Source organism: Centroberyx gerrardi, chromosome 2 (assembly GCF_048128805.1).
Source record: "Centroberyx gerrardi isolate f3 chromosome 2, fCenGer3.hap1.cur.20231027, whole genome shotgun sequence".
NCBI classification, from domain to species: domain Eukaryota; kingdom Metazoa; phylum Chordata; class Actinopteri; order Beryciformes; family Berycidae; genus Centroberyx; species Centroberyx gerrardi.
This window is the reverse complement of record NC_135998.1, coordinates 14,173,582-14,200,082: the sequence shown is the minus strand read 5'-3', so window position 1 is coordinate 14,200,082 and position 26,501 is coordinate 14,173,582. Positions and strand designations below refer to the sequence as shown.

The 26,501-nt window shown below is 39.8% G+C and overlaps 2 protein-coding genes across 3 annotated transcripts; one reads left to right on the top strand and one right to left on the bottom strand.

Annotated features, from left to right (window-relative positions):
• The first annotated feature begins 558 nt into the window (after positions 1-558).
• On the top strand, positions 559-3,705 carry rbp4l (retinol binding protein 4, like). Its single transcript, XM_071913516.2, has 5 exons — positions 559-784; positions 1,668-1,785; positions 1,885-2,021; positions 2,760-2,872; positions 3,095-3,705. Exons 2-5 carry the CDS (start codon positions 1,669-1,671, stop codon positions 3,316-3,318), a joined length of 591 nt encoding a protein of 196 aa, XP_071769617.1. The 5' UTR covers positions 559-784; position 1,668; the 3' UTR covers positions 3,319-3,705.
• Positions 3,706-15,278: 11,573 nt separating this feature from the next.
• Positions 15,279-26,154, bottom strand: LOC139922899 (keratin, type I cytoskeletal 18). 2 transcript variants are annotated; one of them, XM_071913531.2, is made up of 10 exons: positions 26,089-26,154; positions 23,981-24,253; positions 23,349-23,474; positions 22,690-22,772; positions 21,502-21,658; positions 19,795-19,959; positions 19,212-19,337; positions 16,877-17,094; positions 16,496-16,524; positions 15,279-15,476 (listed from the first exon to the last, which is right to left on the bottom strand). In XM_071913531.2, the coding sequence occupies exons 2-10, from the start codon at positions 24,242-24,244 to the stop codon at positions 15,361-15,363; spliced, it is 1,284 nt and encodes a 427-aa protein (XP_071769632.1). In that variant the 5' UTR covers positions 24,245-24,253; positions 26,089-26,154; the 3' UTR covers positions 15,279-15,360. The 2 variants fall into 2 exon arrangements, with proteins under 2 accessions (XP_071769632.1, XP_071769633.1); XM_071913532.2 differs by having other exon boundaries at positions 26,085-26,127.
• Between the last annotated feature and the right edge of the window lie 347 nt (positions 26,155-26,501).

The window sequence follows — 26,501 nt, the reverse complement described above, 5'->3', positions numbered from 1 at the left end:
ACATTGATGAAGTCATTGGTGAAGACCATAAGTGGGAGGTAATTTTTGTAATGCCACAGAAAGTTTGTTTGGGTTTTATTAATTTATTTATTTATTTATTTGTACCTAATGAGTGTTGTTGTATACCCTCAGTCTCAGAAAACTCCATGGCGGCATCTCCTCGCCATAACTTTTTGCCATCTTTCCCAATCCATTCTCTATTGTCAAAGCGTTTTTTTCTTCCTTAAGATTCACACACAAACACACATAAATATGGCTGTTACGGTTACTGTACCTTGTGTAGCAACAATTTAATTCAGTTATTAATACTTTCAATTTTAGACAATTAAACAAAACCAAGCTCCTGATGTGTGTCTGTGTGTGTGTGTGTGTGTGTGTGTGTGTGTGTGCATTTGTATAAATACAGAATGTGTGTATGTGTTTGTGTGCAAGTACAGTTCATGTGTGTATGCGCACGCTTGTCCTCATGTGCTCATGTGTTCATGTGCGCATGTGCGTGTTTTATTGCTTTCAATCCCATAGTTACATAAAGGTCTGATTGTTTTTATAACAAGTCCTGGGCGGGTTTCAACATAGAAGCCAGATTACGGTAAGGATTTCAACCCAACAAGATTAACTCTAGATTTAAGCACCTTATTTAGTTCCAAGCAATGAAAATCAGCCATAAGCTTGTCTGTGGAGTGTGTATATAAAGGCTGCTTCAGACACGAGACCCAATCTGGTGGATAACCACATACTACAAATTCATCACCATCACTACTTTGACTCAAAAACACACACACAGGTAAGACACTGGAATTCATATGAATTAAAAACCAATGCACATGTCTAGTTACTAGTTCAGAACTTTCTGTATAAATAATAACCTAGAAAAACGATGTGATTGGGGGTTCTATTATATAGGTTTAATGTAAAAGGCTTTATCTGTATCTGCTGTCAGACTTTAAAAGCAAATGACAAGTCAGCTGTAATTGTGGCAAAGAAGGACTTGATATGAGAACAACTATACTGTTAATAACTTTGTTAATAACTTTACAGTATGTGGATGTAGTTTCTTCCACATGACATTATCCTGGGCTCAAGATGTGGAATTTAGATTAAACTGAGGATAAGACATTGTTGTATTGCTCGAGTACCACCATTGGACAATGGACATTCACATAGTCCTACCATTTGCTCTATCTCATCGTGATAAATGGTACAATATGTTCATGGTGCATTTATAATGTAACATATTTCTAGAGTAAATGTCTTCATCTTAAGCCATTGGTAATGTAAATGACCAGTTATTTCTCTTCTAGATTGTGAATGGGTGCAATACTCTTGTTAATTTGTTACACAATACAGTATTAAAGTATTGATGCACCCTGAAGTATTTCAGAGTGGGATATTGTAGGCAAGCAATAATTAAATGTAGCATCTAACTTGCAGAATACTGTTTAGTTCAGTATTGATATCACCTGTGCATGTGTGTATAACAGTATACAAGAGTTCATGGGTTCTTAGACTGTTTCAGCCTGGGACCCAGACATGCAAAATTTGTTTCACAAAATGAAACTGTCGAATGAACTGAAATCGGTACTCTTTATATTCAGCGATATATATTTAGCGGTCCTGGCCCTTACAGTAGTTTTAAAAATATATATTGCTCTGTGTGTTCATGATAGAATGGGATCCTCTAAGCTGGCCCTGCTGGTGGTCCTGCTGTCCTGCGTAGAGCGCTGTCTGTCTGCGTCCTGTGTTGTTGAGAGCTTCACAGTCAAAGAGGACTTTGACCCCAAGAGGGTGAGGGCACCTCTCTCTATCACACACACAAACACAAACTCATATTGAAGGACGTTAAAATCAGGTTCTGACTTTGTTGCTCCTTCCTTGCCATTGCAGTATGCAGGGAAGTGGTATGCCCTGCAGAAGAAGGATCCAGAGGGCCTGTTCCTGCAGGACAACATCTCAGCTGAGTACACCCTTGATGATGACGGCACCATGACCGCCTCCTCCAAGGGACGTGTCACTCTCTTTGGGTAAGTCTGAGGACCAGCTGGTGATTTTTTTTAACTTTAACAAGGGGGATGATAGACAAGTTCCCTGCCATATTTCCCCCTATCTGCTGTTTGCAAAGAGTATAACATTTTATGATCTGTTTTAACAAAAGCAATACCAACTGCCTTCATCCCTCTTCAAATCACCCCCTGGTTAGGGCAAAGGGTCAGTTTGGGCATGAAGAGCTCCTTGCCTCTCTAAGATTAGGGGGTTGAGGACTGCCCAAATGTTCAATCACCTGGGTCAGAAGTCAAGGAAGATGGTCAGTTTCTGCTTGGGGTCCGCCTAAAGACTTTAGATAGCTCCAAGTATAATTTTACAGAAGCACATTCTGAACAGCATTAACTACAAGCTGGGTTTTCCCTGGCTTATAGAGGATTAGGCAGTAATGCTGGTTGCAGAGGTGGGGTTTTACACCGGAATGCTGGCTAGAAAACACTTGTAGAAACAAGCATAAGGCAATTACAGCCCATTCAGGTGTTCTACAAAATGAAAACAAAACAACAACTACCAATTCAATCAGATGCATTTATAAAGAAAGTGTAAAAAAAAAAAAATGACGTTTACATATATTTTCCTGTAGCTGGACAAAAAAGAGAATAAAAACACTGAGATGTGTGAAGGCCAGGGTAATTTGTCAGCATTTGTTTTTGTATCTGTTTTACATTTTACATCATTTTACATATGCTAACGTGTGTGCATGTGTCATCGTTTTCCAGCTTCTGGGTTGTGTGTGCTGACATGGCTGCCCAGTACACCGTTCCTGACCCTACCACCCCCGGCAAGATGTTCATGAACTACCAGGGACTGGCCAGCTACCTGTCCAGTGGAGGTCAGTTTTGGACACACACACACACAAAACAAACACATACCCACGCAACACATGCAAACACATAGCATTAATTGCAGACACATAGAAATGAACACACATGCAAAGAAGCAGAGTGACTTTGTACACATAGAACAAAAAGATACAACACAATATGCCGTACACACACATAAAGACCCCTCACATACATTCCTCTCCATAACCTCTCCCTTTCTCTGCGACCAGGTGACAACTACTGGGTGATCGACACCGACTACGACCACTACGCCATCACCTACGCTTGCCGCACCCTGAAGGACGACGGGAGCTGCGAGGATGGCTACGCCCTGGTCTTCTCCAGGAACCCCCGCGGCCTGCCCCCCGCCATCCAGCGTGCCGTCCGCCAGAAGCAGGAGGAGATCTGCATGGGCGGACAGTTCCAGCCTGTCCTGCAGTCTGGAGCCTGCTAAAGAGAGGAGAGCCAGAGAGAGGAGAGTGTAGGGGAGCACGGAGCTGCAAAAGGCCTGCTGGCTGCACTCTAGGTGGCTTTGAGAGCAAGAGGGAGAAAGAAAGAGTGTATATGTGTATGTGTGTATGTGGGAGTGAGAATGTGGAGTGAATGGAAGAGCGGGAGACTGAATGTGAAAGAGAGAAAGAAGAAGGTTGAGAAAAATAAACCAGGGGGCAGTGAAAGACCTGTGTAAGACCACCGAAGTAAATCATTTTAGAGATTCAGATAGAGAAGAAGTTGGATTGAAGTCCTCCTCTATCACTCATCCTTCCATTGTTTGTCTCAGGGGAATGTTGTTGCTGTGTTGTTTTGAGTGAATGTGGAAAATAAAAAAAAACCTTTTCTAAACAAATATCAGTGGAGTTTTGTCCTTCTTTGTGCTGTGCAAAATACAAGCGTGTATTTTTTATTTATTGGTATTGAAATGCTTAGGGAGAGAAAAGCAGGATATTATTACAAAACAATGTATAGCTCTATGAAACACACACACACACACACACACACACACACACACACACGCAAACGTCTGCTGAAGTAGTCCGAGCTTGACTACATGTTGCACTTTGGCCATGTAAGTGGCTGTGATCCCTCCTGGTACTGCAAAGCCCCAGAAGAAAACACAGCAGCCAAACCCAACACAATGCACACTCAGCACTAATAGGCTTACTGGTGGTCTGATGTTTGGAGACCTTAGTCCTCTTACCCTAACCCCACTGTTAGGCCACTTAGCATGGTCCAGGGGTCAAGGATCATATTAGGGGTTTTCCGCAGCTTGGGCTTGTTCGGATAGCAAAGATGCCCGGCTTGTATGTTTCCATCCACAGTAGCCTACACTCTTTTGTTAAAGCAATGGAGTTGGCACTGCACAGGTTAGAAAAAAATTATGTTGTGATGCTCAAATGGTCCAGTCTGTGTTTCTTCTATTTTTTGTTTTTAAATGTGATCTTATTGAACAGGTTAAAATGTTTAAAACATCACTAATTTAGTCATAATGGACCAGTGATAAGGGAAATAAAGGGAGAACAAATGAAGGCTATATCAACCAAAGAAGGCTATATCAAAACCACATTATATGAGTTGGACAGTGAATGACTGAGAGAGAGGCTGAGAGAGAGAGAGAGAGAGATAGAGAGAGAGGATGGAGAGAGGTGTGTTTCTATTGCTGGTGGTGTCTAATCCAATTGATGTTATGCAACAAGCTAGAGTGAAATGTGCTAAAGCCAATCATGGTGCATTACTGTGTATCAATACAATACAGCACATGTCCCGACTCACACACACACACACACACACACACACACACACACACACACACACACAAAACAACAACAATTAACAATTCATTTAATCTGGTATTAAGTCTCAAAATCGTATATTTCGAGTGAAACATTCTTTCAGCTTATTTCAAGCATGTATTGTTAGATTATGTCACTTGTTTCTGGTGAAAATCAACTTGTTTCATAATTTTGCTTGGCTCATTTTGATAGGCTTACAAGTGTAATGAGTTGCCTTATCCTGCCTTGCTTCATGATTCAGCACTTAGACCTGTTTCACTTGTTAAAAATTCCCGAAACAAGTAACACTGCATTGGAAACAAGAGGAACCATCTCAAACCATTAGCAGCATTTCTCTTTTTTTTTTAAGAAATCAGATTTTAAGACAAAAAATTAGACTACATCATAGACATTTGAAGTGCAAAACCCCTGTTATTCAAAAGGTAGTTCTTGCCGAGCAATCTGATTGGTCAAACAGACCTTGTAACCTTGCTTTATGAATCTAGCTGTGCTTTGTTTTCGCTTAGCTGACTAGGTAACAGGGGAACTATTTAACATACTGTTTCTTTGTAGCTGTCCTCTCTTTTCTGTTTGTATATGTTCTATAGACAAAAAATGGTCTTTGCTCTTTTGTCTACATAACTTACCCGGCCCAGCATCTCACCTTGATAACTATTGAAAAGGCTTTCACTCTTGTTTGGAGAAGTGGCCCAGATGGTTCATGATGAGAAATGAGAAAGTATTTGAAAGGAGCACAAGGGATGATGGATAATACCTGTAGGAGATGACTGTGGTCGGCAGGACAGTGTGTAGAGGGCATAAGGCCAAAGGTAAGTTAGTCTGCCTGAAAACTAGCTTAGCTCTGATGGGATCAACTCTTACTGAAAATGAGACCATCTGTAATTGTCAGTTAACAACAGCTAAACACAAACAGAGTTTTCCAAACCATCGTCATGATCTAACCCTATGTGGCTAATGTCTTCTATCCTGAAGCATAATTTAAAGTATACGTATAAGTATATACATATATATATATAAGTATATTTAATACTTTCATGTTAGATTTCATCACACAACTGTTTCAAAGAATTAAGAATTAGAATAAAGAAAACTAATATTACTTTGGCATCAATTTGAGAAAAGGAACTAAATAAGGAATTCACTTTTGTAACATGGCCTCAGCTTCTCTGCAGACCTCAACTTGCTGTTAAAACCCCAACTGTTCCCACATAAAGAGGCTGCAAGCCTGAGGTAAGAATATAAGTGGATTTATCTGCTTGAGTCTCGCCAGGCTCCAACTCAAACCAGCCTGTGTCTGGAGGATATCAGTGGTGAAGTCTCCACAACAGCAGATTAACAAGGCTTTTATAATTAAGCAAAACTAAAATTACTAACAAAAGAGTAAAAGGCAAACACTAATAGCCATGAAAATTAACTCAAATACACAGAATAAGAATAAGAATAACACCACAGGAGATTTTCCATAGCCAATATTATCCTTTTGGTCAGTGTTTTCCCCTCATATTTCTGCACTTGTTGCCATTTAATTGTCCAAAGTAAAAAGCATTTCACTGGTGGGACAGCAGACAGCATCATGTCTCAGTGCTTCAACTAGAAACAACCAGCTCTGCAGCACAATCAGCTGTTGCATATTATGCTTGGTTGCAGTTGCTAAATAGAGAAAAATATATGAGTAAAAATTAAAAAATGAACCATGTCCAATGCAGTTGCTTGTCAGTTGTTTTACCCAGGTCTGTCCACTAGAGTGCAGTCAAACTACATTGGACATGTTGCTTGAGGACTCTTGGACTGTGATGTTTTTATGTTTTACCTGCTGAAACAAGTGTTTCTTTATTTCATCTGTTTTGTCTCAGTAAGCTGGTTCCTATAAGCAGGCTGCAGAAGTTCCTCTAAGCAACCAAAACCTATCATAATTTTCATCTGACAATTCTGACAATAAGCCTGACCTTTAACTCCACATTACTAGAATATCAAACCTAACAAACTCCATTGTTTTTAGAAAGAACAAACAATTAGCTGCTCTATTTGACTGGTTACATTGCAGACAGACACAGTTTCAAAGTTGAGATCTAGTGTCTAGCTTGCTGCTAAATAGTTTAAATAGAACTGCAGTCTATTGGCTACTGGCTACAAACAGCTAGCTAGCTTTTGTTTAGAGATGATTCAGTTGTAAAATATTTTATCTATCTCTTGTACTTGATACTGAAGTGAAGAAAATGATGCCAGATTGTCTCTTTGGTCATTTTAGTGCACAGGTGACAACCATCCTGCTGCCCATAGATGGCAGCTGTAGTCAGACAGTTAACCCAGGTAAGAGGGCAGACAGTTTTCCCATGGTGAGTGAAGCAAGCCACCTCTACTGTTCTCAGTCTGTATGGTATAAGAAAGCTGCCACTGAAATGTGCTATTAAAGGATGTCTTTGCCATGGTAACAGTGTTCATTTTCATGACAACATAAGTGCAACATAGTTTGAAGTTCCCTTTCTGTCCAAATTCATTGGGCATTCATAGGGCTATTTAAGCAAAAGAACCTAAATAGTTACACCCTTTACTAGTACATACAGTATGAGAGAGCCATAGTGGTTCCATATTGAACTGTTTTAAAATGTTCTTCTAGCAGCGGGTAATTAAAACCTAAATATTTTCCTTGGCATGGAGGGATTAGGCTTTGGCTCTGGTAGATGTTTAGTTTCGCACATGGGAGGCGTGGGTTGAAACGACAGTACACATGGCAGAGGTGCGTGCCGATGCTGTTTTTGAAAGTGCGGGTCTGTCCCTCAACATGTCATTAGCCAAATAAATAGGTGAGGGGCAGAGGGAGTGGGGCACTAAAACATAATTGATGCTATTGTGTTTGAGATTGTGGGCTCAGGGTGGGGATGAGACTGGATGAGACGGGGCAGATTGTTGGAGTGGGAGTAAAATGTTAGCTTTTGAACACTGAAAAAGAAAAAAGATAGCAGCACCCAGGAGAGGAATACACCACTTGATTGAAAAACAAGACATACTCCAACATGTTTTTGTTTTTTTGTGACCTGAAGAGAGGATGTCTACTTATTGTTTACAGTGTTTATTTTTTTGTTTTTGGGAACAAATAATTCCTGTCCAACTTCTCCCTGTCCAAATTTACTTTACATTTATGACTTTTATCTTTCCTATTTAAAGTAGAATTGTTGATGTTTTGTGTTGTGATCTAATCATCTGAACGGTGTGTGAACCCAGCCTCTGTACCAGGATAACTACTGGGAGAAATATTTGTTTTCGAGACATTACCACACCGGTTAATCCTATGATCTCCCTGTCTCCCACTCGTCTCTGTCACTGCCTGTCATTGTCTGTGAGTGTGAGAGAGAGAGAGAGAGAGAGAGAGAGAGAGAGAGAGAGAGAAAGATAGAGAGAAAGAGATGGGGGGAGAAAGAAAAACAGACAAAGACAAAGAGAAAGAAAGAAGGAAAGAGAGAGTGAGAGAGAGTATGTGTTTGTGTGTGTAAGAGAGAGAGGGAGAGCGAGAGGGAAGAAAAGAAAGAAAGAAAAGAAAGAAAGAAAGAAAGAAAGAAAGAAAGAAAGAAAGAAAGAAAGAAAGAAAGAAGAGAGGAGGTGATTGTATATGGACTCTTATTACTGTCATGTTGAACAATAAAAGGAAATATGAAGGCATAAAGTGATGGTACTTGTACTAGTCTGCTTACTGGTGGTGTAGGGGTGTCTGAATAGGTGGATATACCCATCTGCACACACACATTTAGAATATTTATTTATGTCCACATAAATACAAGCATACAAAGGACATAAACACTATTAATGCAATCAGATATTGGGTCAGTCAGTTACATAAGTGCCTGATTGGCAGCCACATTGTTGCATACACACAGGATGAAAGCAGTGGCAGGTCGAGGGATAACAGACAGAATCCACTTCAAGGGTATAAAAAGCAACGCCTTCTCCATATTGAGCGGCTACCAATGACAGCAGATACTGAACAATACCTCGCTAACTGCTTGGCCCTTCTCTTAGGGAGACCAGCCATCTGAAGGCCCCTCACAACTAGCTTGTGCACATGACCCAGGCTGCCAAATATGAAAACTAAAAGTTTGCACTTGTAGCCTAGCTGTGAAATGGTCTGCTCCAGCTGTTGATATTTCAGCATCTTAGTTAGAAAGGCTTCCTCTAGGCTGTAGTCAAAAGTACAGCCGACCTCTAGAACGAACGCCTCACTAAGATTTTCATTGACAACAACAACATCGGGAGTGTTAGCTGTAATATTAGAGAACACTTCTGAATCCTCACTACACAGACTGAACATGCTCGGCTTCACAGCAGAATGCTTATACAGCATTATAGAAGACCTGAAGATAGATGTGATATCTTTTGATATCAGATCCACTATTCTGTCATGCCTACATATGTAAAGCCCCCTGTATACATGGCAACCATTTAAGATGTGGGACATGTTGAAAGGCCGACCACTGCTGCTCAGTCAGGGGTTGCACCAACTCAGAGAATTCCATGTGAGTTGGCTCCATGCCCAACAGGTGTTTCGGGGTCGGGTCGTAGGCAAGCCATTGTTGTTGATAAACTCTCCCACTTCGGAGCGCTCGTTTGTAGGCAACTCTGATCGCCAAAACCAGACACATTGTCCAAACTATTCTCCACAATATCATTTTGCACATGACTACATTTACAACGGCAGTTACGACAGGTGTGTGTTCAGATCTTAGAATGCTACGCACAAGCCTTCACCTGCTGCCATGCTCCAGCCGCCATGACACACACACACACACACACACACACACACACAGCTGACCATGCTTTGTTTTTTGTAATGCTATCTGAATTAAAGAAACCTCATGTTCACATTCTAAAAAAAAAAAAAAAAAACTTCACATTTCCTCCTGTAGGGATGGGGACTGAAACAAAACAGTTTGTAATTTTTAACTGTTATAGATGTTAGAAACCACTGTTGGTCATAGTTGTCAGCAACATTGCTCATAAACATCCTCAAATCAGCCTCAAAATGTGCAGTATCATGGCCTCCAGCCCTATTGATTATGTTGTGTGACGGCATATTTGTTGAAGTTGTGTTTTGTTCAAAATTGTTTGTTACTGTTGTGACCACTGGATATCATGAGACAAATGGCAAAATAAAAAAATAGCAAACAGATCAACCAAAAACAAATGAATAGTTATTGCTAATCAATTTTCATTCTGCTTGTGTCTGTCAGTAAGTATTCAGTCTGCTCTGTTCTGCTGCACAGGGTTGGTGACTTGGCTCAGAACTAAGAGCTGCATTAGCCTAGAATTTAAAAGGTCCTAAAACACAGTCAGCTCTGAACTAAGCACAATATGAACATGGATTTTGTGTGTTAGGCTCACTCTCCGGGGTTGGGTTTGGGATCATTTTGTTTTTTCATTACACAAATATATTCCACTTGAAGGGAATTCTTTCTCCAAAGAGAGCAGAGAGGTCATTCTCATTGTCTAACATGAATAGACAAAACATAGGCCTGCTACTATAATATATGTTGCATCTATTGTTTGGAAGGGTAGATGTGAGACACATAAAAGAATAAGTGGAGCTGATACTGGTTAAATTACAGTTATTATGATCAGATAGTGCCAATGAACCCATTTCGCAGAGTTCATCCACTTCTTCCCGTCTTCTCTCTTTGTCTATTTGTCTAAATGTTTCTTCCTGTCTTCTCTCTTTATCTATTAGTCTCAATGTCTGCCTGTCAGTCGATCTGCTTGCCTTGTGGCCTGTTTGTCTCTCTATTTGTCTACCTGCCTGGCTCCTTGACTCTGTCTCTCTGGCCATGAGTCTACCAACTCAGAATTTTCCAGGTGTTTTGACAAGCTACTTTCTAACTTAACCACAAATTTACCATTACCATATTTTTGGGAGAGGCTGCAGGGTTCTCCTGAAGGTAAAGAGGATAACTTGAGGCCAGAGGTGGAAAGTAACGAAGTACATTTACTCAAGTACTGTACTTTTTTTTGAGACACTGCCACTTTACTTGAGTATTTTCATTTTGAGAGACTTTTACTCCACTACATTTCAGAGGGAAATATTGTACTTTTTACTCCACTGCATTTATCTGACAGCTGTAGTTACTAGTTACTTTGCAGAATAAGGTTTTACATGCAAAACATAGGAGCTCATAAAATATGTTGCATTGTTGCGAGTAAACTTTTGAATGCAGGACTTTTACTTTTAATGGAGTATTTGCCAATATGGTATTGCTACTTTTAAGTATTTAAGTAAAGGATTTGAGTACTTTTTCCACCACTGCCTGAGGCTGTGAGATCACTTGGCTAATTCCCTGAACCAGTAGTGTCTAACAATGCTGAAGTAAGCTACATTAAAGTCCCCTGTGAGATAAGTCAACAGTTAAAAAGCGAACAGTTCAGTTGTTTTCTGGCTTTGGAGTGGTTGACCAGAGAACTGGAGCTTGGGGCTCCCCAGCTTGGTCATACAATACCAAAGAGTAAAACCAGGCCGCATTTCTTTAAAGCTTCCTCATGCTACAGAAGAGGAGATAGGCTCCTGATGGTGTCCTAGTGTCCTGGGACCTATGTCGCATGTCCTCCCCAGTCTTTCCTGTCTCTCTTCACTATCCAATAATGGCCAAAAAATATTCTAAAAAATATATATTAGCCTTTTTCTTTTGAAATTGAGACATTCCTTCACCTGAAATCATACAAAAATCCATGTTGGTTTCCTTTTTTATTGTGTTTCTTGATGATTTTGGCCTACGGTGACCCTTAACGAAAAGGTCATTACCACAAATTATAGGGTATGTGGAGGTCACAATGAGGTTGTTATGTCATGACGGACAATGTGTGTGCTCAGGTGGGACGTGCTTATTAAGGGATTATCAGATTTATACAAGTGACATTTTCTCTCTTGAGTAGACTAGAGAAAAAATCCTAAAATTGCTCAAAAATGAGTTAATTCTTCATTTACTTGTCTAGTTCTTGCTTGTACAACTCACTGATGGCAAAACAAAAATGTGGGCTGCAGTAATATTACACTGTAAAACCTCATGGTGTGATTTAGTGAAATCAACTCATCTTTAAACATTAACACAATGTATATAGATGTGTTTGTCAATTTCAACCTATAAGTGCCAGTTATGAGCTTCATGACTTCTACTCATGAGTTCACATCTTGTGACTTAAAATTATGAGTTGAAAGAACACCTTATAAAGCATTCACTAAACTGATCATCACAGAGTTTATTAAGAAACACTGTTAGCTTAGTAGCAGACTTCCCAGTATGCATTGCATGTGGTTTAACTCTCTTCTGGTTTGAATGAAGTTACAGGATGGAGACTTGCTATGTGTGTATCTTAGGTGAATCATAGGTCAATTTCTGATTAAAAAAAGTAAATAAATAAATTAAAAAAAAACATGATACAATTTAGTATCTACAGATTTTGGAAATTCAATAAAGTGAAGCAGACATTCTCTATTACACATGGCAAGTACTATCCACTTCAAGCACTTGTATTGCAGCTGCATACTTAATGCTAAACAGTGTAATAATCATGTGACACAAGAGGATCTCAAACCCTCCTCACTAGTGAAAGAATAAGTAACACTGCAGTTCATCAATGAATGCATTCAATTTGTAAACACTTATCAGCATGACTAGACATTGTTGATTGAACGCATTGTCTGAAGTTCACTCAGTTTTTCTATTAATGATCTTTGACCTAACTATTCAGTACTATTTCAGTCAACTCACAATTTTAAGGCAGCAAGCAAAACTTATGTTTTTAAATTGAAGTGCCTTAATATTTTTTGCAGTGTAGGCACTCTGGGTAATTCCTCTTACATGGCAGAAAGACAAATCTCAGCAGATAACATGGCATGACAGATCACTGACACAAATGTTGCCTGTGTGTGAATGATTTTATTTTACAACTCTCCCAGATTACATTGATTTCCCCCTTATTTATCTCATCATTACAAGAGCTGCCTCAGGACTGTCCGTGATGAGAGACCTAGACGTTTTCATAGGATGACTGACAGAGACATTACTTCACATCTTAGCTCAATGGCAACAGCTGTGTCCACCTTCATAATAACTGTGGGGAGGTTTAACTAATTATAAGGCAAGCTTTGTTTTTTTCTCCTTTTCTTCTCCATTTTCTTCTGTTATCATATTGTCTCTATTCTTTCATCACTACTACTCTAGCTCCTTTTCATGTACAAGGTTGATTTGTTTCAATGTGCTTACCGCTGTCGTTTCTTTCATTGAAAGTATACATGATACTTCATGTGCTATGAAACCTTGATGATGCACAGAACAACAAAAGTTATTCCGACTGAATGGTTGGTCATCAATTAGAAAAACAGGCTGAGATATAATCAGTTTTCATCTGACAGCAGCATTATGCATATAAAAAGCATGAGGCAGCTTAATTTAGTTGGGCTTGTTGTTCCTCCCCTGGTCCCCAACCATCACCGGACCTGATGACAACACACCATTATTTTGAGCAGTGGTGTGCACAGACTCTGAGAGGGGCAGGGGACAATTCTCTAATGAATAGTGTAAATACTGTGTTATAAACACCCTTCAGACTGGTTATAAGCCCCTTTTAGCTTAACACTCCTCAGGTGATCAGAGTTAGTGATGCCTGTTTAGAAACTCTATCTCGGTGTTTCAATCTGAGAAGGGCACCCAGGACAAAAGGGCCGGGGGAATCAACAACAGAGAGACGAGGCCATGAAGGGGACGCATCCACTGCTCGAGGGCTGGAGAGCTGCTTTCTGCCACTAGACACGCATACTGTGCTGTCATTTATCACACCTATTGTAAGTGGTCGGGTTTATTGGTGAAAGGTGTTGGTCCTGCCCTCTGTGCCCCGTTGGTGTACCTTATAAAGCAGTTTATGACCAGAATGTAATTTGTGGTAGAGCATTTCACCTCAGAGTTTAGCGGTGTGTAATCCCAGTAATTCAAAAGTCTATAGCAGGGTTCAGATTGGTGTGTGTATCTGAATTATTGCATTATATGAAGCAGCTTGGAGTGAACAGGGATAGATCTTTGTATTGCTGCTTTGATGCAGGTCGTTTAAGCACTTTTGTAACAGTAAATTGTACTTCCAGACGTGGTTTAACGGGAGCTGTAACAGACTTTTAGGTGAAGTAACACAGTGACTGTATAGGTTTACAAGTTATGCAGTGTGTTTTTGTCTCTTGTATACGTATTTCAATGAATTTGGGACTATTTTTTGCATTCATCTGTGTGTGATCCAAGTACCTGCTGTCACCATAGTTGTGGGGGAGAGAGTAGGCGGGGTTTGGTGACATAGGAACTTGTGAATTCAATTTAAAGTATACTCTGACGATGTATAGAATATTTAGTTGACAAAAGAGTGGAGCTGGATGTTAATTTTAATATATTTTTCTTCTTTGATAAATACTACTTGCTGCTGCAACGGCCCAATTTCCATCGAATCTAATCAACTCTCTTCTGTAAAGTATGAATCTTTAAGAGATTGACAGCAAATGTGGCACCCCAAACAATATTGTAGTACGTGATGTATGAGTAAATCAAACTATAAAAGTGTTAAAAAACATGTCTGTTGAAGCAAACTGCTAATTTTGCTGATGATACCAAGAGATATCCTGACTCTGTTGCAGACAAGGTGAATATGATTTTGCAAGCTCAAAGTTTCATCAGTCTGGCTGATAAAAGTAGTTTTTACAGTGTTTCTCTTTTTGTGAAAATAAAGTTAAATATTCTTTATATTCAGGGATAGTTTGTTAAATCTGGGTGATGCTGTTATCCACTTGGAGATTTTTTTTTAACCAGCATTTGCTTCAGCTAATAAAAGTGCTAGAAGTGAAGAGATTTTTTTTATGCAACTAGATCAGATGCAGCAACCAAGAATTCAGTCCAAAAGCCTTAAAGCACTTAAACTGAGTGACATAAGAAAAAGAGGAGTAGGCACGTCATGGATTAAAATAACTCTTTATTCAGATTTTCATAGAATACAAACACAAACACATCTCAGAGAGCAAAGACAATTAAATGATATTTTAGTGAAAGAAATCTAGGTATGTATTACATTTACTACAGTAAAACTTACCACACGATAGACCTTTAAGAAATAAATATCTTGTTGAAGAAAACAACATTATGTTAGTAAAAGAGTATGAAGTTAACAATGGTTACTTATATGTCATTCAGTTGCCTCACACACCTGTATTCACTATAAATTGGTATAAGCATGTGTAGCTACATTACAGCAGTATAGGACTGGGGAAAACCAGTAAATATGTATAACTATGTAGCTATGTTTGTAGCATCTATACACTCTCCAGAAACCAAAAAGAATCAAAGTGGGGTTGTTAAACCAATCTAGGCCTAACATTTCTCAAAGAACACAAAACTTTCATGGTAAAGTAATAACTAAAAGATTTCCTATTAAGAAAAAAAAATGCTTTCTCTATTGTAAGATGATGCTGATGTTACATTTCCACAGCTCCTGTGTGTGATTCTGACACTAATTTTCTTTTCTGACACTAATCTGTTTTCTTTCTCCTCCCTCTCCTTGTTTATTTTGCTACACTCTCTCTCACTCCTTTTCTCATCTTCTACAAGTCTTTTTCAAATGTGCTTATGCTTACAAATGTACTTTCTATCCCCTTCTTGTCTCTCGTCTCCACTTTGTCCGCCTCCTCCTCCCTATTTCTATTTCTTTGTCTCCTCTATCTGCTCCACCTCGCTGGACTCGTCCACTACCTTCCCATTGACCATGGTCTGAGTCACCACCTTCACAATCTTTCTGGTGCGAACATCAGGCTCCTCTGCACAGAAAAGAGGAGAAATGAGATGAGATGAGATGAGATGAGATGAGATGAGATGAGATGAGATTAAGCATTTTGATCTCTCATTTCTATGGAATTTGTGTTGTATCCCATTTTACATTAAAAGTGTGTCACAATACTTTTATGGCACATAAACAGTTACAAAATAAATCAATAATATTCCACAGATCCCTCATATTTTCCCCAAAAAGTACTAAACTCTACTTTAACATCATAGTTTTAACATTGCATGAGAAGGAAGAAATAAATGATGAGCCTATTAACACTTGTAAGTAAAAAAACTATGTGCTGTTCTTGCTTACTTGATACTTGAAAATGGTTAGTAAAAACAAGTCTCAATTTTGATTTTGTAATTGGTGCTGAGACAACAATGCAGAGATAATGTGAGACAAAGATAAACATTTTGAAAACGCCTTTCAGTTTGTTAATCCAGCAGTGTGAGTCAGTCAGATCTAGACACAGTTACAACATTGGGATAAATGTTCTTTTCACACCCACACTAGTTGCTATAGGAGCTGAGCTGTTTGTGTTTGCATTGTTTAAAGGTTTATAAAACTATCATTAGTCTTGGGCCACTGCCCTTTTTTGATCCAGTGTGCGTGCGTGCGTGTGTGTGTGTGTGTGTGTGTGTGTGTGTGTGTGTGCAGGTATGTCGTCTGTGGTTCTGTCTGTCAGTCTCACTACAGCGCTATCTCACACACATTAAAATCCTTCTAAGGTTGAGGTATTATACTAGAGGTGTCGTGAACAGTTTGTTCTGCTTATCTACATCAACATTACAGCTTTAGTCACTCCTACCACCCTGAAGTTCCCTGGTGTGATAAGCTGCTACAGGACCAAATCAAGGAATGACCAGTACCTCGATCATTGTGCTGTGCAAATGTATTATGTAATCCTGTGCTTTTCATGCTGTTATGGAGCAATTCATTCTGATTCTGATATCTAAGCGGTGACTTTACTTTCTTTTGTGAGTAAAGATGTGAAAGCCAAGTACTCACTCTTTGGTGGAGGTGGAACTTCCTTGACTCTGAGTGACAAAAAGAAAATATGTTAGAATTAGCTAGCGAGCAAACGAGATCAAGACTTTCTTTCAATTTTAAATTTTCCATCCTATAAGCCCTAACCGGCCCTGGCATTGTCCCAGGCAAGTACTGTTCCTTTAAATCAGATATAGGAACAAATGTCTGGGTGATGCTGAGCAACACTGGACCCATACAGTAAAACCATATGACTCTGTCAATCCAGTTTGGGGTAGGACATGTGAATCCTGGAAAAAAAATACTTTATAGGTTTGAACCTTGGGCTGGAAAAGTTTAATAACCCCTGTAGTTTATCCTTAATTCCTTTTCAAGAGGTGAACAAGACTGATGATAACTCACGTTTCCTCTCCCTCCAGCAGGCGCCTGTAGGTGGCGATCTCCATCTCCAGGTTCTGCTTGATGCGGAGCAGCTGCTCGTAGTCGGTCTTGTTGCGCTGCATGTCCAGCCTGAGCTGGGAGAGGTCGTCCTCCAGCTGGTTCAAGGTGACTTGCAGCCGTTCCATCTCACCAGAGTACTTCTGACCCGTCTCTCCCAGGTTTCCCTCCAACGCTGCTATCTGAGGACAGAAAAGGAAAGGGTTAATATAGCTGACCCGCCTCTAAAGCAGGCCTAGGTCGTCCCAGACCGAGGTCCTGTCCAATCACTGTAGTGTTGGAAATTTTATTCTGCAAACATTCTAGCATTATCGTTGTTTTTGCCTTGAGGGATATGTACAAATACACATTGTAAATATGGGACACGTGGATACTTTATGGCTGGCTGCAGGGTCAAAGTAACCAAACAGATGCAGGAAGAGAAACCCGGCCTCTACCTGTGGCCGTCCTTTCATGAAATGTCCCAAAATGATTTATTATTTGGCCACTAATGATGTTTACCTATCATCACAGTGAAATGGACAGGATGAGCAGCTTCCCTTTGTAAAGTGGCTCAGCAAAATAGAATCAATAGGCAGTCAACAGACAGTGCAAGTGAGTCGATTTTTATTACTGTGATAGCCCTCCAATTAATCGAATTGAAGATGGAAAAGAGAAAACTACTACAAGGTAGGTCATGCCTGTTGTCTTTTGTGCAGTAAGATATATGATGCTTTGAGTTGGTAAATTTGTGGCAGAGCTCAGATATTACTTGCATGCGAGAGAGGTGAGTTTCTAGCAAACCTACACCATAGTGTTTTTTCTATATTACGGCTGTTCATTTGGGGTTTTCACTGTTTTTCTTGGTCATGATTGCTCTCTTAAGACTTTTATATGGTGATAAGGGTGGTGTCTAGGTTTGAAGGGCAAAAGAAGGAGCCACAATAAAAAATTCAACTGAATATTGTTTATTACAGTCCTATCCTAATATTATGTTTGTTGCACACAGCCCTGCCTCTTAAGCCTCCTCCCATTGCCTCATTAAGAGGTGTAGCCTATGGAAATCAAACCCAAGTATGTCTCCTGACTCCCAAATTACTTCCTAAACCTTATCAACTAAAACCGGACAACTGTGGACCAGACATTTATTGCACAGACAAGATAATTCATCTGGCAACCAACACCACCCCCGTACAATTTAGAAACTGAACCCCGACCTTACAAGACTTATCAGAGTGGGAGGACATGCTTACTGTCAACAAGGATTACAACAGAGAAAAACAGAACGATTTTCCCAAGAGAAGATATGACACAGTAGTTTGGAATGGCACAGGCTCAAAAACCTCTGCTGTACAAATTAAAACTGAGCCAGCTTCTGTGCTTTGCTGTTTGGTTGTTAGACAAATCCCTTATAAAACCGGTCTTTCTTTCAGGAATTAACATAGCTCATCCAGGCTTTGTAAAAATATAATTAAAACACTGTTTCATGTATTTGCAGTGCTCCAGGTGCATTTGATTTCATTTGCACAGCCTCAAAGGTGGAAATATCACTTGAAAGATAAGTTAAACTATGCATCCATCACAAAATCAGACTTCTACCTCCAAAGAAGAAAAACAGCAGTTTCCTGGCACCACAATCAGATTGATCAGTATCACCCTGACTTGATTCCCACATACACACCTCTGCACACATACAGTATACAAACACATATGCAACAGGGAATACATATACCTTTCTCCAGATGGAGCCATTGGTATGTAAAGTCATGCATTTGCATTATATGTAGACACGGATATACAGTTCATAAAGTCCTAGTTTTGTTATGTATTGACCCTGTATGGAAGATTCGTTTTTCAATGTTTTGGCACTGTTTAGCAGTCTAATATACAGTATATCATTTCAACTTACAGTATCTAAAATATACTATTATTATTTTGGCCAGGTCTGGTCTAAAGAGGTTGTATAAATCTATAAAACTCAGATAGAGAATCAGCTGTTGCTGTCTCTGTGTATTAAAGGGCTCAGAAACACTAAAACATGTTTTGTTGAGATGTTAGCTGATATCTAGGTGTTGTTTGAGATAGAAGACAATAATACCAGTTTATTACGTCCACATTTAACTGCATGTGTTGAACTGCGGCTGTTTAGGCACTAAATAGACAATTCTCTTTTTTCCGGGGTTAAAAATCAAAAGGTGAACGACATTTGAAGGTTTCATAGTGTCTTACTTTAGTTTGACTTGACCCTCCCCCTCCCCCTCACCGTCACCCTTTAATGAGATATTTTGCTCAAAACCTCTACTCCTCTGACCCGGCTCACCTGTTTGTGCAGACTCTCCAGCTCCACCTCCAGGGTCTGGAGGAAGCGCTGCCTCTCGGTCAGCTCGCTCTGCGATCCTCTCAGAGCCTCGTTGCTCTCCTTCACCTCGTTCTGCAACGTCTCCAACTGGACAGGACACAAACAAACCGCATGAATGCAAACCATAAACACACACACACACACATAAACACACAAACAAGCACATACACAATCGTACACACATTTTTTGTGTGCTGAGGCCATGGACTATGGTGTGTGTTTCTTCTTAGTATCTTCTTCTCTTGTGTCTCTTGACCTTTTTATGCAACCCTTTGAGTAAATTTGACATAAACAGTAAATGAATGGATGCAGTATGATAGTTGGACCTCAATGGAAATAAGTTCACCAGCTTTATTGTGCCATTCCTGAGACTCTGATGAAAATTAAATGCACAATCTCGCTCTCCAGTGGGTTAGTTAGTGTTGCATGTTTTATATCTTTTAGGTGAAATTGACAAATTAATTCAGTGAATCAATCAGTAGAAGTAATTGGTTAGAATAATATTCTGTTGGCATGAGAAATAAATGCCAGTTTCTCCACTTACCTTCTTGCGGTACCACTGCTCTGCCTGTTCCTTGTTCTTCTTGACAATACCCTCATACTGGCCACGCAGTTCAGACAAGACGGTGCCAAGCTCCGGCCCGCGGGCCGAGTCCACCTCCACATTCACCTCGTCTCTGGCAATACGAGACTTCATCTGATCCAGTTCCTGGAGAGAAAAAAGGGATCAACTGAGGTTTAAAGAAGAAGGTTTAGATCAAGACTTAATGTCACAAAAGTAAATATGTGTGTGTGTGTGTGTGTGTGTGTGTGTGTGTGTGTGTGTGTGTGTGCACATACTGTATATTTATGTATTTCTGACTAATTTGTGCTTAACTAATAGATCAGTGCATGTGCACTTAACATCTGTGTGAACAGGCAGCATATGGAACCATGAATGACTGCATGTTTTGTAAATCCTACACCCAACAGTGACAGAGAGGATGTGAGAGCATCTCCATTATTTAGCAACTCTCTATCAATAGTTGATGGGGTAGGGCTCACTTTACCCCTGCCCTTTCAACTCACTGCTAACACACACACACACACACACACACACACACATATATTCAACATATGGCAGCAAAAACCAGCACCCGAGCGTACTTCCCAAACACGCCGTGGTCTGTTTTGCTCATGCCTCTTAAAGACTTGGAGTAACAACACACACACACACACACACACACACACACACACACACACACAGTACACACATAATGTATCCCCCTCTCTATATATATCTTATTCATGCATGCTCTCTTGCTCTCTCTTTCACTCTCTCTTTCCCATGCATATCCATTAAATATGGGGACCCCTTTAAATATGGGAAATATATTGATATATATGTCCATCATTCTACTATTCATGCATGATAACTGTACAGGATTTTTTATGTAATTCACTAAAATCAAAATTATCCAGCCATTTATGAACAAAACCCAAATTTATTTTGTCAAATGCTTCCTCAAAATCAGCAATAACTAAAGTAAGTCTCGTGGTCTTAATTAACTTACCAGAATCAGATTTAACTTTAAAACTGTGAACTGTGAAAAACAGACTTAAACAAATAAATAAATACATTTAAATTTTATGCAGAGTGCATTTTTTTTGCACCACAACATTGTAATGTAATCCGTCTCCACTGCTTTGGATCTGTATAGTTATTATTCACATCTTGTTACAGTGAGAGGGTGATCAATCCCTGCTTCTGAGAGGGGCGTAAGTTTATCTCAGTTTATCTTGCCCCCAGAGGATGGAAGTCAGGACGTGTCAGATCAGCTGATGGGGCGAAAAAAGCAGGTTTGGGAACCAGATCTACCTGCTCCTTTTGTCTGTAGTAACTAGAGGACCGCAGCAGTGGTCCCACCTCTCTCTCTCTCTCTCTCTCTCTCTCTCTCTCTTTCTCTCTCTCTCTCTCTCCTCCCATCTCTTTTTCTTGCTCTGCTCAGGCTCTGAAAAGACCTCTTGAATCCACCAAATTGGGTCAGTTGAATATCAAACAACTTGTTGTTTGTGAGGTGCAGGTTGAGAGAAACTGTGAGAGACGTCAAAATGAAAATGACAAGAAAGCAAACTTAAGAGTGACGGAAAGAGCAAGGCAAACACAAAGAAAAATGAGGAAGAAGAGTGGCATACTACACAAATATGGACATAGAGGAAGAGAATGAGAGATAGGATAACAGGATGGAGGACAGAGAGGAGACAAAATTACCTCCTCGTGGTTCTTCTTCAGGAAGTAAAGCTCTTCTTTCAGGCTGTCCAGATCTCCCCTCAGAGTGGCAATGATCTGCTCATGGTCTGTCTTGGCTTTCTTCAGGGCAATGCAGTCTCTCTCCACTGACTGGCACATCACCAGCTCTGTCTCCCACCTGGAAAAGGCAGTATATACTCTAGAAAAGGTAGTATGTATAGTATAGAAAAGGCAATATATACAGTATAGAAAAGGCAGTATAGTATAGAAAAGGCAGTATCTATAGTATAGAAAAGGCAGTGTATATGGTATAGAAGAGGCAGTGGAAAAGGCAGTATATAGAGTATTGAAAAGGCAGTATAGAAAAGGTAATATATATAGCATAGAAAAGCATGGTAGCATATAGCCTACCTTCGGGGTGTGGACGGTAACTCAAAAGGCTGAGAGTAACCCCCTCCAGATACATTACATTGATGATTTTGGATTTATTGGATAGAGAGGCACATATGAAGTTTTTGTTTGTTATGTGTTTTGTGAATTTCAAAGCTCACATAGTAGACTATAGAGGGAAACCAAAAATATTTTAGGGAAGAAAAAAGCGGTGTTGACCTAGTTCTGTACATGTCATCTGCTTGTATACTTTTCATTAGTCAAATATTTGTCCACTAAAACTGAGTAAAAATTAGTTTGCAAGTCAAACATATGAATGCACTGGAGAGGAGGATGAAAGCACACGGATGCTGCTTATAACAAACAGTGTACAATGTCATAGGTATTTTCATTGCTAATCAGAATTTGCATGAAATTTTAATGCATGTTAATTGTCCACTGACCCACTGCTCCACTGCTATACTACAAAGCCGTACACAGTATTACATGAAATCCTGATGAATGCTGACAGGACTGAACCAGTTATCATGGATGTGTGAAGTGGCTGCTGTGAAGCGCTTGTTCAGGTGTTATAAATGTGCTATAAACCAGAGTGGATTCACATTCTTATTTTGCATATGATGCATAGATTTGATGATACTAGATTTAGTAAAACCTTAACCAAAGACATTGATTTAACTCAAGAGGGCAGACAATAGCCTTAACAACCAAGGCAAACAAGCAAGCGTTAACACAAACCAGTTCTTCTAAGAGGGTCACATCACATGATCTTTCCACAGTGGGACAATTTATTAAAATTCCAAATGATCAATCACTCACTTGATTCTGAAATCATCAGCAGCCAGCTTAGCATTGTCAATCTCTAACATGAGACGAGCGTTTTCCAAAGTCCTCTTCCTCACCTAACAGACATTAACAGAGGTTACAGCATCATAATACATATCAACATACTGTATTAAAGTCAGACTTCTTCACACACTATAGTATTTATTTACATCACACCCAAGTCCATTTAATTTCATGCTTTGAAATGTTTTATGTGCACATGATCTTCTTGCATGTAGAAATATAGGAGAGAGTGAAATGGGAGACTAATGGTTACCAAAGACACATGAAAAGGAAATATAAAGTGAATCTTTGTTAAATAAGGTAACGCATTCCAGCTCCATTAAACTCTAACTGTTTCCGTTTGGGATAAATGGGTAAACTAATCATTAACTGAGAGTCTAGAGTATTTTTGGACAAGACAAAGTGTAGGTCAAAGCCTGCTACTGATGTATCTACTGATGCAGCTCCTGCTAAGAGACACTGCGCATGTAAGTATGCATTTGCATGAATGTTTTGTCTATGTAAACTAACCAATGTCTTCATAACCTTGGACTTAAAACTTGGAACCGGCAATCTGGCTAAATACATTTAAATATAGTCGAGTGTACTGTATGTGTTCATCCGTCTTCTGTATGTTCCTTCATGCCTACCTCTTGCTCCACAGCGTGAGCTTGGGCCATCATGGAATCAAGATCGTGACCTTTGGGAATGCGGTCCAGCATCAGCTGCTTGATCTTCATTTCCAGGTCTGCGTTGGAGCGCTCCAGCGTACGCACCTGGGCAAACGAATAGACAATTAAGCCTTTAGCGTCAACAAGAAAATCTGCGATAGCATGTGCCCACTGGATACCACTTGATACCCAGTTGTATACACACACTCAATCCTCTCCCTTTAATATCTGGGGAGAGTTTTCTAAATGTGTGCATATCTGAAGATACAGCATAAGTGAGTTTAAATCAGATCGTGGCAATTTGAAACCTTGATGGGCTCCGGCATGCTTGTGCTTAGTTTTACATTTTTCATTTAAAACCAAGCTCATTTTTTGGGAGAAAGCCTTGGTTATCGGCTAGGGATTACATTCCTTCCAGGTATTTTAATGTGGTAAATGATCAGCCTCTCCTGAATTAAACCCTCCCATGGTATATAATTTCTTAAGTCCTTCTGCATGCTGCTAATGATATTGGTACTTTTGTTGCATGGAGGCCCAACAGAGATGGAGTCATCGCCCATTTGGCTGCTGACCCTTAGCTTAACAGTGCAGTACAGTATTATGTATCAGACCTTGTCCAGGTAGGTGGCCAGACGGTTGTTGAGACCCTGCATGGCTTCCTTCTCGTTGGTGCTGTTGCCATGTAGTCCATTAAGCTGGAGGCTGACTGGCCCGTTCAGGTCCTGGCTGACAGAGGCGGCACGGGTCAGTGGGCTGGCTGCGGCGAACGAGACGGAGGCACGAGAGCGGGAGCGGCTGCTGTCCCGCAGAGAAAGGCTGGAGAAGGAGGGCTGGCGGCCCATAGAGTAATTCCTCATCGACAAACTGGAAGTCATGATGGGTGGCTGTGAAGGCAGAAGAAACAGGGAGCAAGGGAAGAAAATCCGGAATTAGATAGTGTGTTCACATTTATGATGTGTTGGTGAACTTGTGAAGACAGGTTGGAAAGCAGCTAACAGCTTACAGAGGCCCACTTCTCTGGAGAGAAAGTGGATGTATAAGATGCTCAAATTACAGATGTCCTAAGCAGAATACATAACCTCAAAAGGAAAGGAAGGCTGTTTGAACTATTGCAATAATCTAAAGCTAAGCGAGACCTGGCCGTGTTACAGTGCTTTGCTCTTTTGTGGCCATTAAAACAAATGTATTCTGTTCTAGCATATGGTCAGACTGTAATGGAAATACAAGTATGCAGGGTCTAATATTCAAGAGAAAAAAAACACCCACTGAAAATCATGAAATGAGTCTTTAAATGAGTACACCACTGGCTAGTGGCAATTCAAACTAACCATCTGCCTTTAAGAGATAACTCGAATGGATGACTGACTTTATGGTCACAGACACTCCAGTCTGTTCAAACACAACTTCAGCTCAGCCCAGCATACAATCAAAATGCAAATGACTGCAGCTCAACCCTGGGTCAAACAAGAGCCTCTCACTAGGGCTGAGGACGTCCTCATACATTCTATTACTATGATAATGAGATGCATTTCATATTCGAGAAGAGACTAATAGAGGATTCATAAAAACAGGAACAAACAGAGGAGATGACAAGTGACTCTGTGACTCCAAATAATAGTGCCATCCTTAAAGATATATATATATATCAGATATAGAGGTATATACTAGTAAAGTTAACCCTTATAAATTGTAGCCTTGTTATAATGCTTTTTGAACTATCTGTAAAGGACTGTGAAAACTAACATTTCTGGATAAATCTTATATTTAGGAATACTAACCCAGATTTTGGTCCATGTTAAGTAGTGGTAATCCTGCAATCTAAATCTAAAATTAAAATTATATGTTTTCCCTTATATTCAGTTCACATTCAAAGCACATTTTTCAGTGCTGTTACTTTGTAGAAATATTAGAGCCCTTTATTTGTTTTCTTCCTTTGTTTAACCTCATATAGATACTATCTGGGACTACCTTAGATTAGCAGGTGTTCAAATTACATGGCTATCATTTCAGTTTACGTTTGGGACTTTAAATAGATTCTTAATCGTGAGACTTGCTGGTGTTTGGATAGGAAACATACAAGACAGGGTATCTTTGTGTACAAGTGTATGTGTGTGTGTGTGTGTGTGTGTGTGTGTGTGTGTGTGTGTGTGTGTGTGTGTGTGAGTGCACGCTTGCATGCTTTTGTGTGTATGTGTGTCTCAGCAGGGTTTCAGTGGGAGATTAGCGGTAAAGGGAACCTCTCTGTCTCCCTGTCACTTGATCCTTGCAACACCGTTCCCACAACACTACAAAGGACCCAGCAGGAGACAGACAGTCCTTGTTCAGATGAGAGATAGAGCTTGGGAAAATGATCGGGAAAATATTTAGATTGAATTCCAATGACACAAGGAGGGACATTGTTCAGCAGGAAATGGGTTTTCATTTCATTTTGCAAGAGCATCGCACTATTAGCTGACAAAAAGTTGTGTTGGAAAGTTCAAAATTACGATTGCACTTTCACATGGACGAAAGTCAGAAGGAAAATAAGAAAGAATTGATCAAAGCTATTGATGTCATTATACTTTTGGTTTAGATACACTGCTTTAAGTTTCATGATCCTCAATTATTCTGGTAAAAGAATAAAATAGGATAAGAGAAAAATATTTAGGTCAGCCATTTTGAGAGGTCTGCTTGCTAAAACAAAAAAAGAGAATGATCATTAGAAAAACATCTTACGTACCTGAATTAGTTTCTCTTCAGACAGAGGCAAAGTGGGATCCAGAGGAATGCAGAACGCTCTGTGCTGTTGATGCTACAGGTGTGGTTATATGCAGGTGTGCAGGAAGAGGGAGGAGCCAACTCTGAAAAGGGGCGTGTGCTTTGTTGCACCTGCAGGTCCTGGGGTAGGCAGGTAGGCACAGGGTCTTGAAATGAAGCAGTAGAGAAGAGTAGAAGTAGTTGATTTACATTTACATTTTAACTTGACTTGTGTACTATTGATATACAATACTGATGTTCACTTTGTACCTTTTTTATCGGCAGGTGTGTTTGTAGTTTTATACTAAAGTATGATAAAACAAATAATTGTAATATTTACAAATTATTGGTATTGGAAATATCTGGATATTCTGGAACTACATACAATATAAGTAT

Coding starts and splice junctions, on each gene's coding strand:
- LOC139922899 (XM_071913531.2), bottom strand. CDS start 24,244: ATGACTTCCAGTTTGTCGATGAGGAATTACTCTATGGGCCGCCAGCCC. Junction 21,659..22,689: donor GCTGATGATTTCAGAATCAA/GTGAGTGATTGA, acceptor TGCCTTTTCCAG/GTGGGAGACAGAGCTGGTGA. Junction 19,960..21,501: donor TGAAGAAGAACCACGAGGAG/GTAATTTTGTCT, acceptor TTTTCTCTCCAG/GAACTGGATCAGATGAAGTC.
- rbp4l (XM_071913516.2), top strand. CDS start 1,669: ATGGGATCCTCTAAGCTGGCCCTGCTGGTGGTCCTGCTGTCCTGCGTA. Junction 1,786..1,884: donor AGGACTTTGACCCCAAGAGG/GTGAGGGCACCT, acceptor TTGCCATTGCAG/TATGCAGGGAAGTGGTATGC. Junction 2,022..2,759: donor GGACGTGTCACTCTCTTTGG/GTAAGTCTGAGG, acceptor ATCGTTTTCCAG/CTTCTGGGTTGTGTGTGCTG.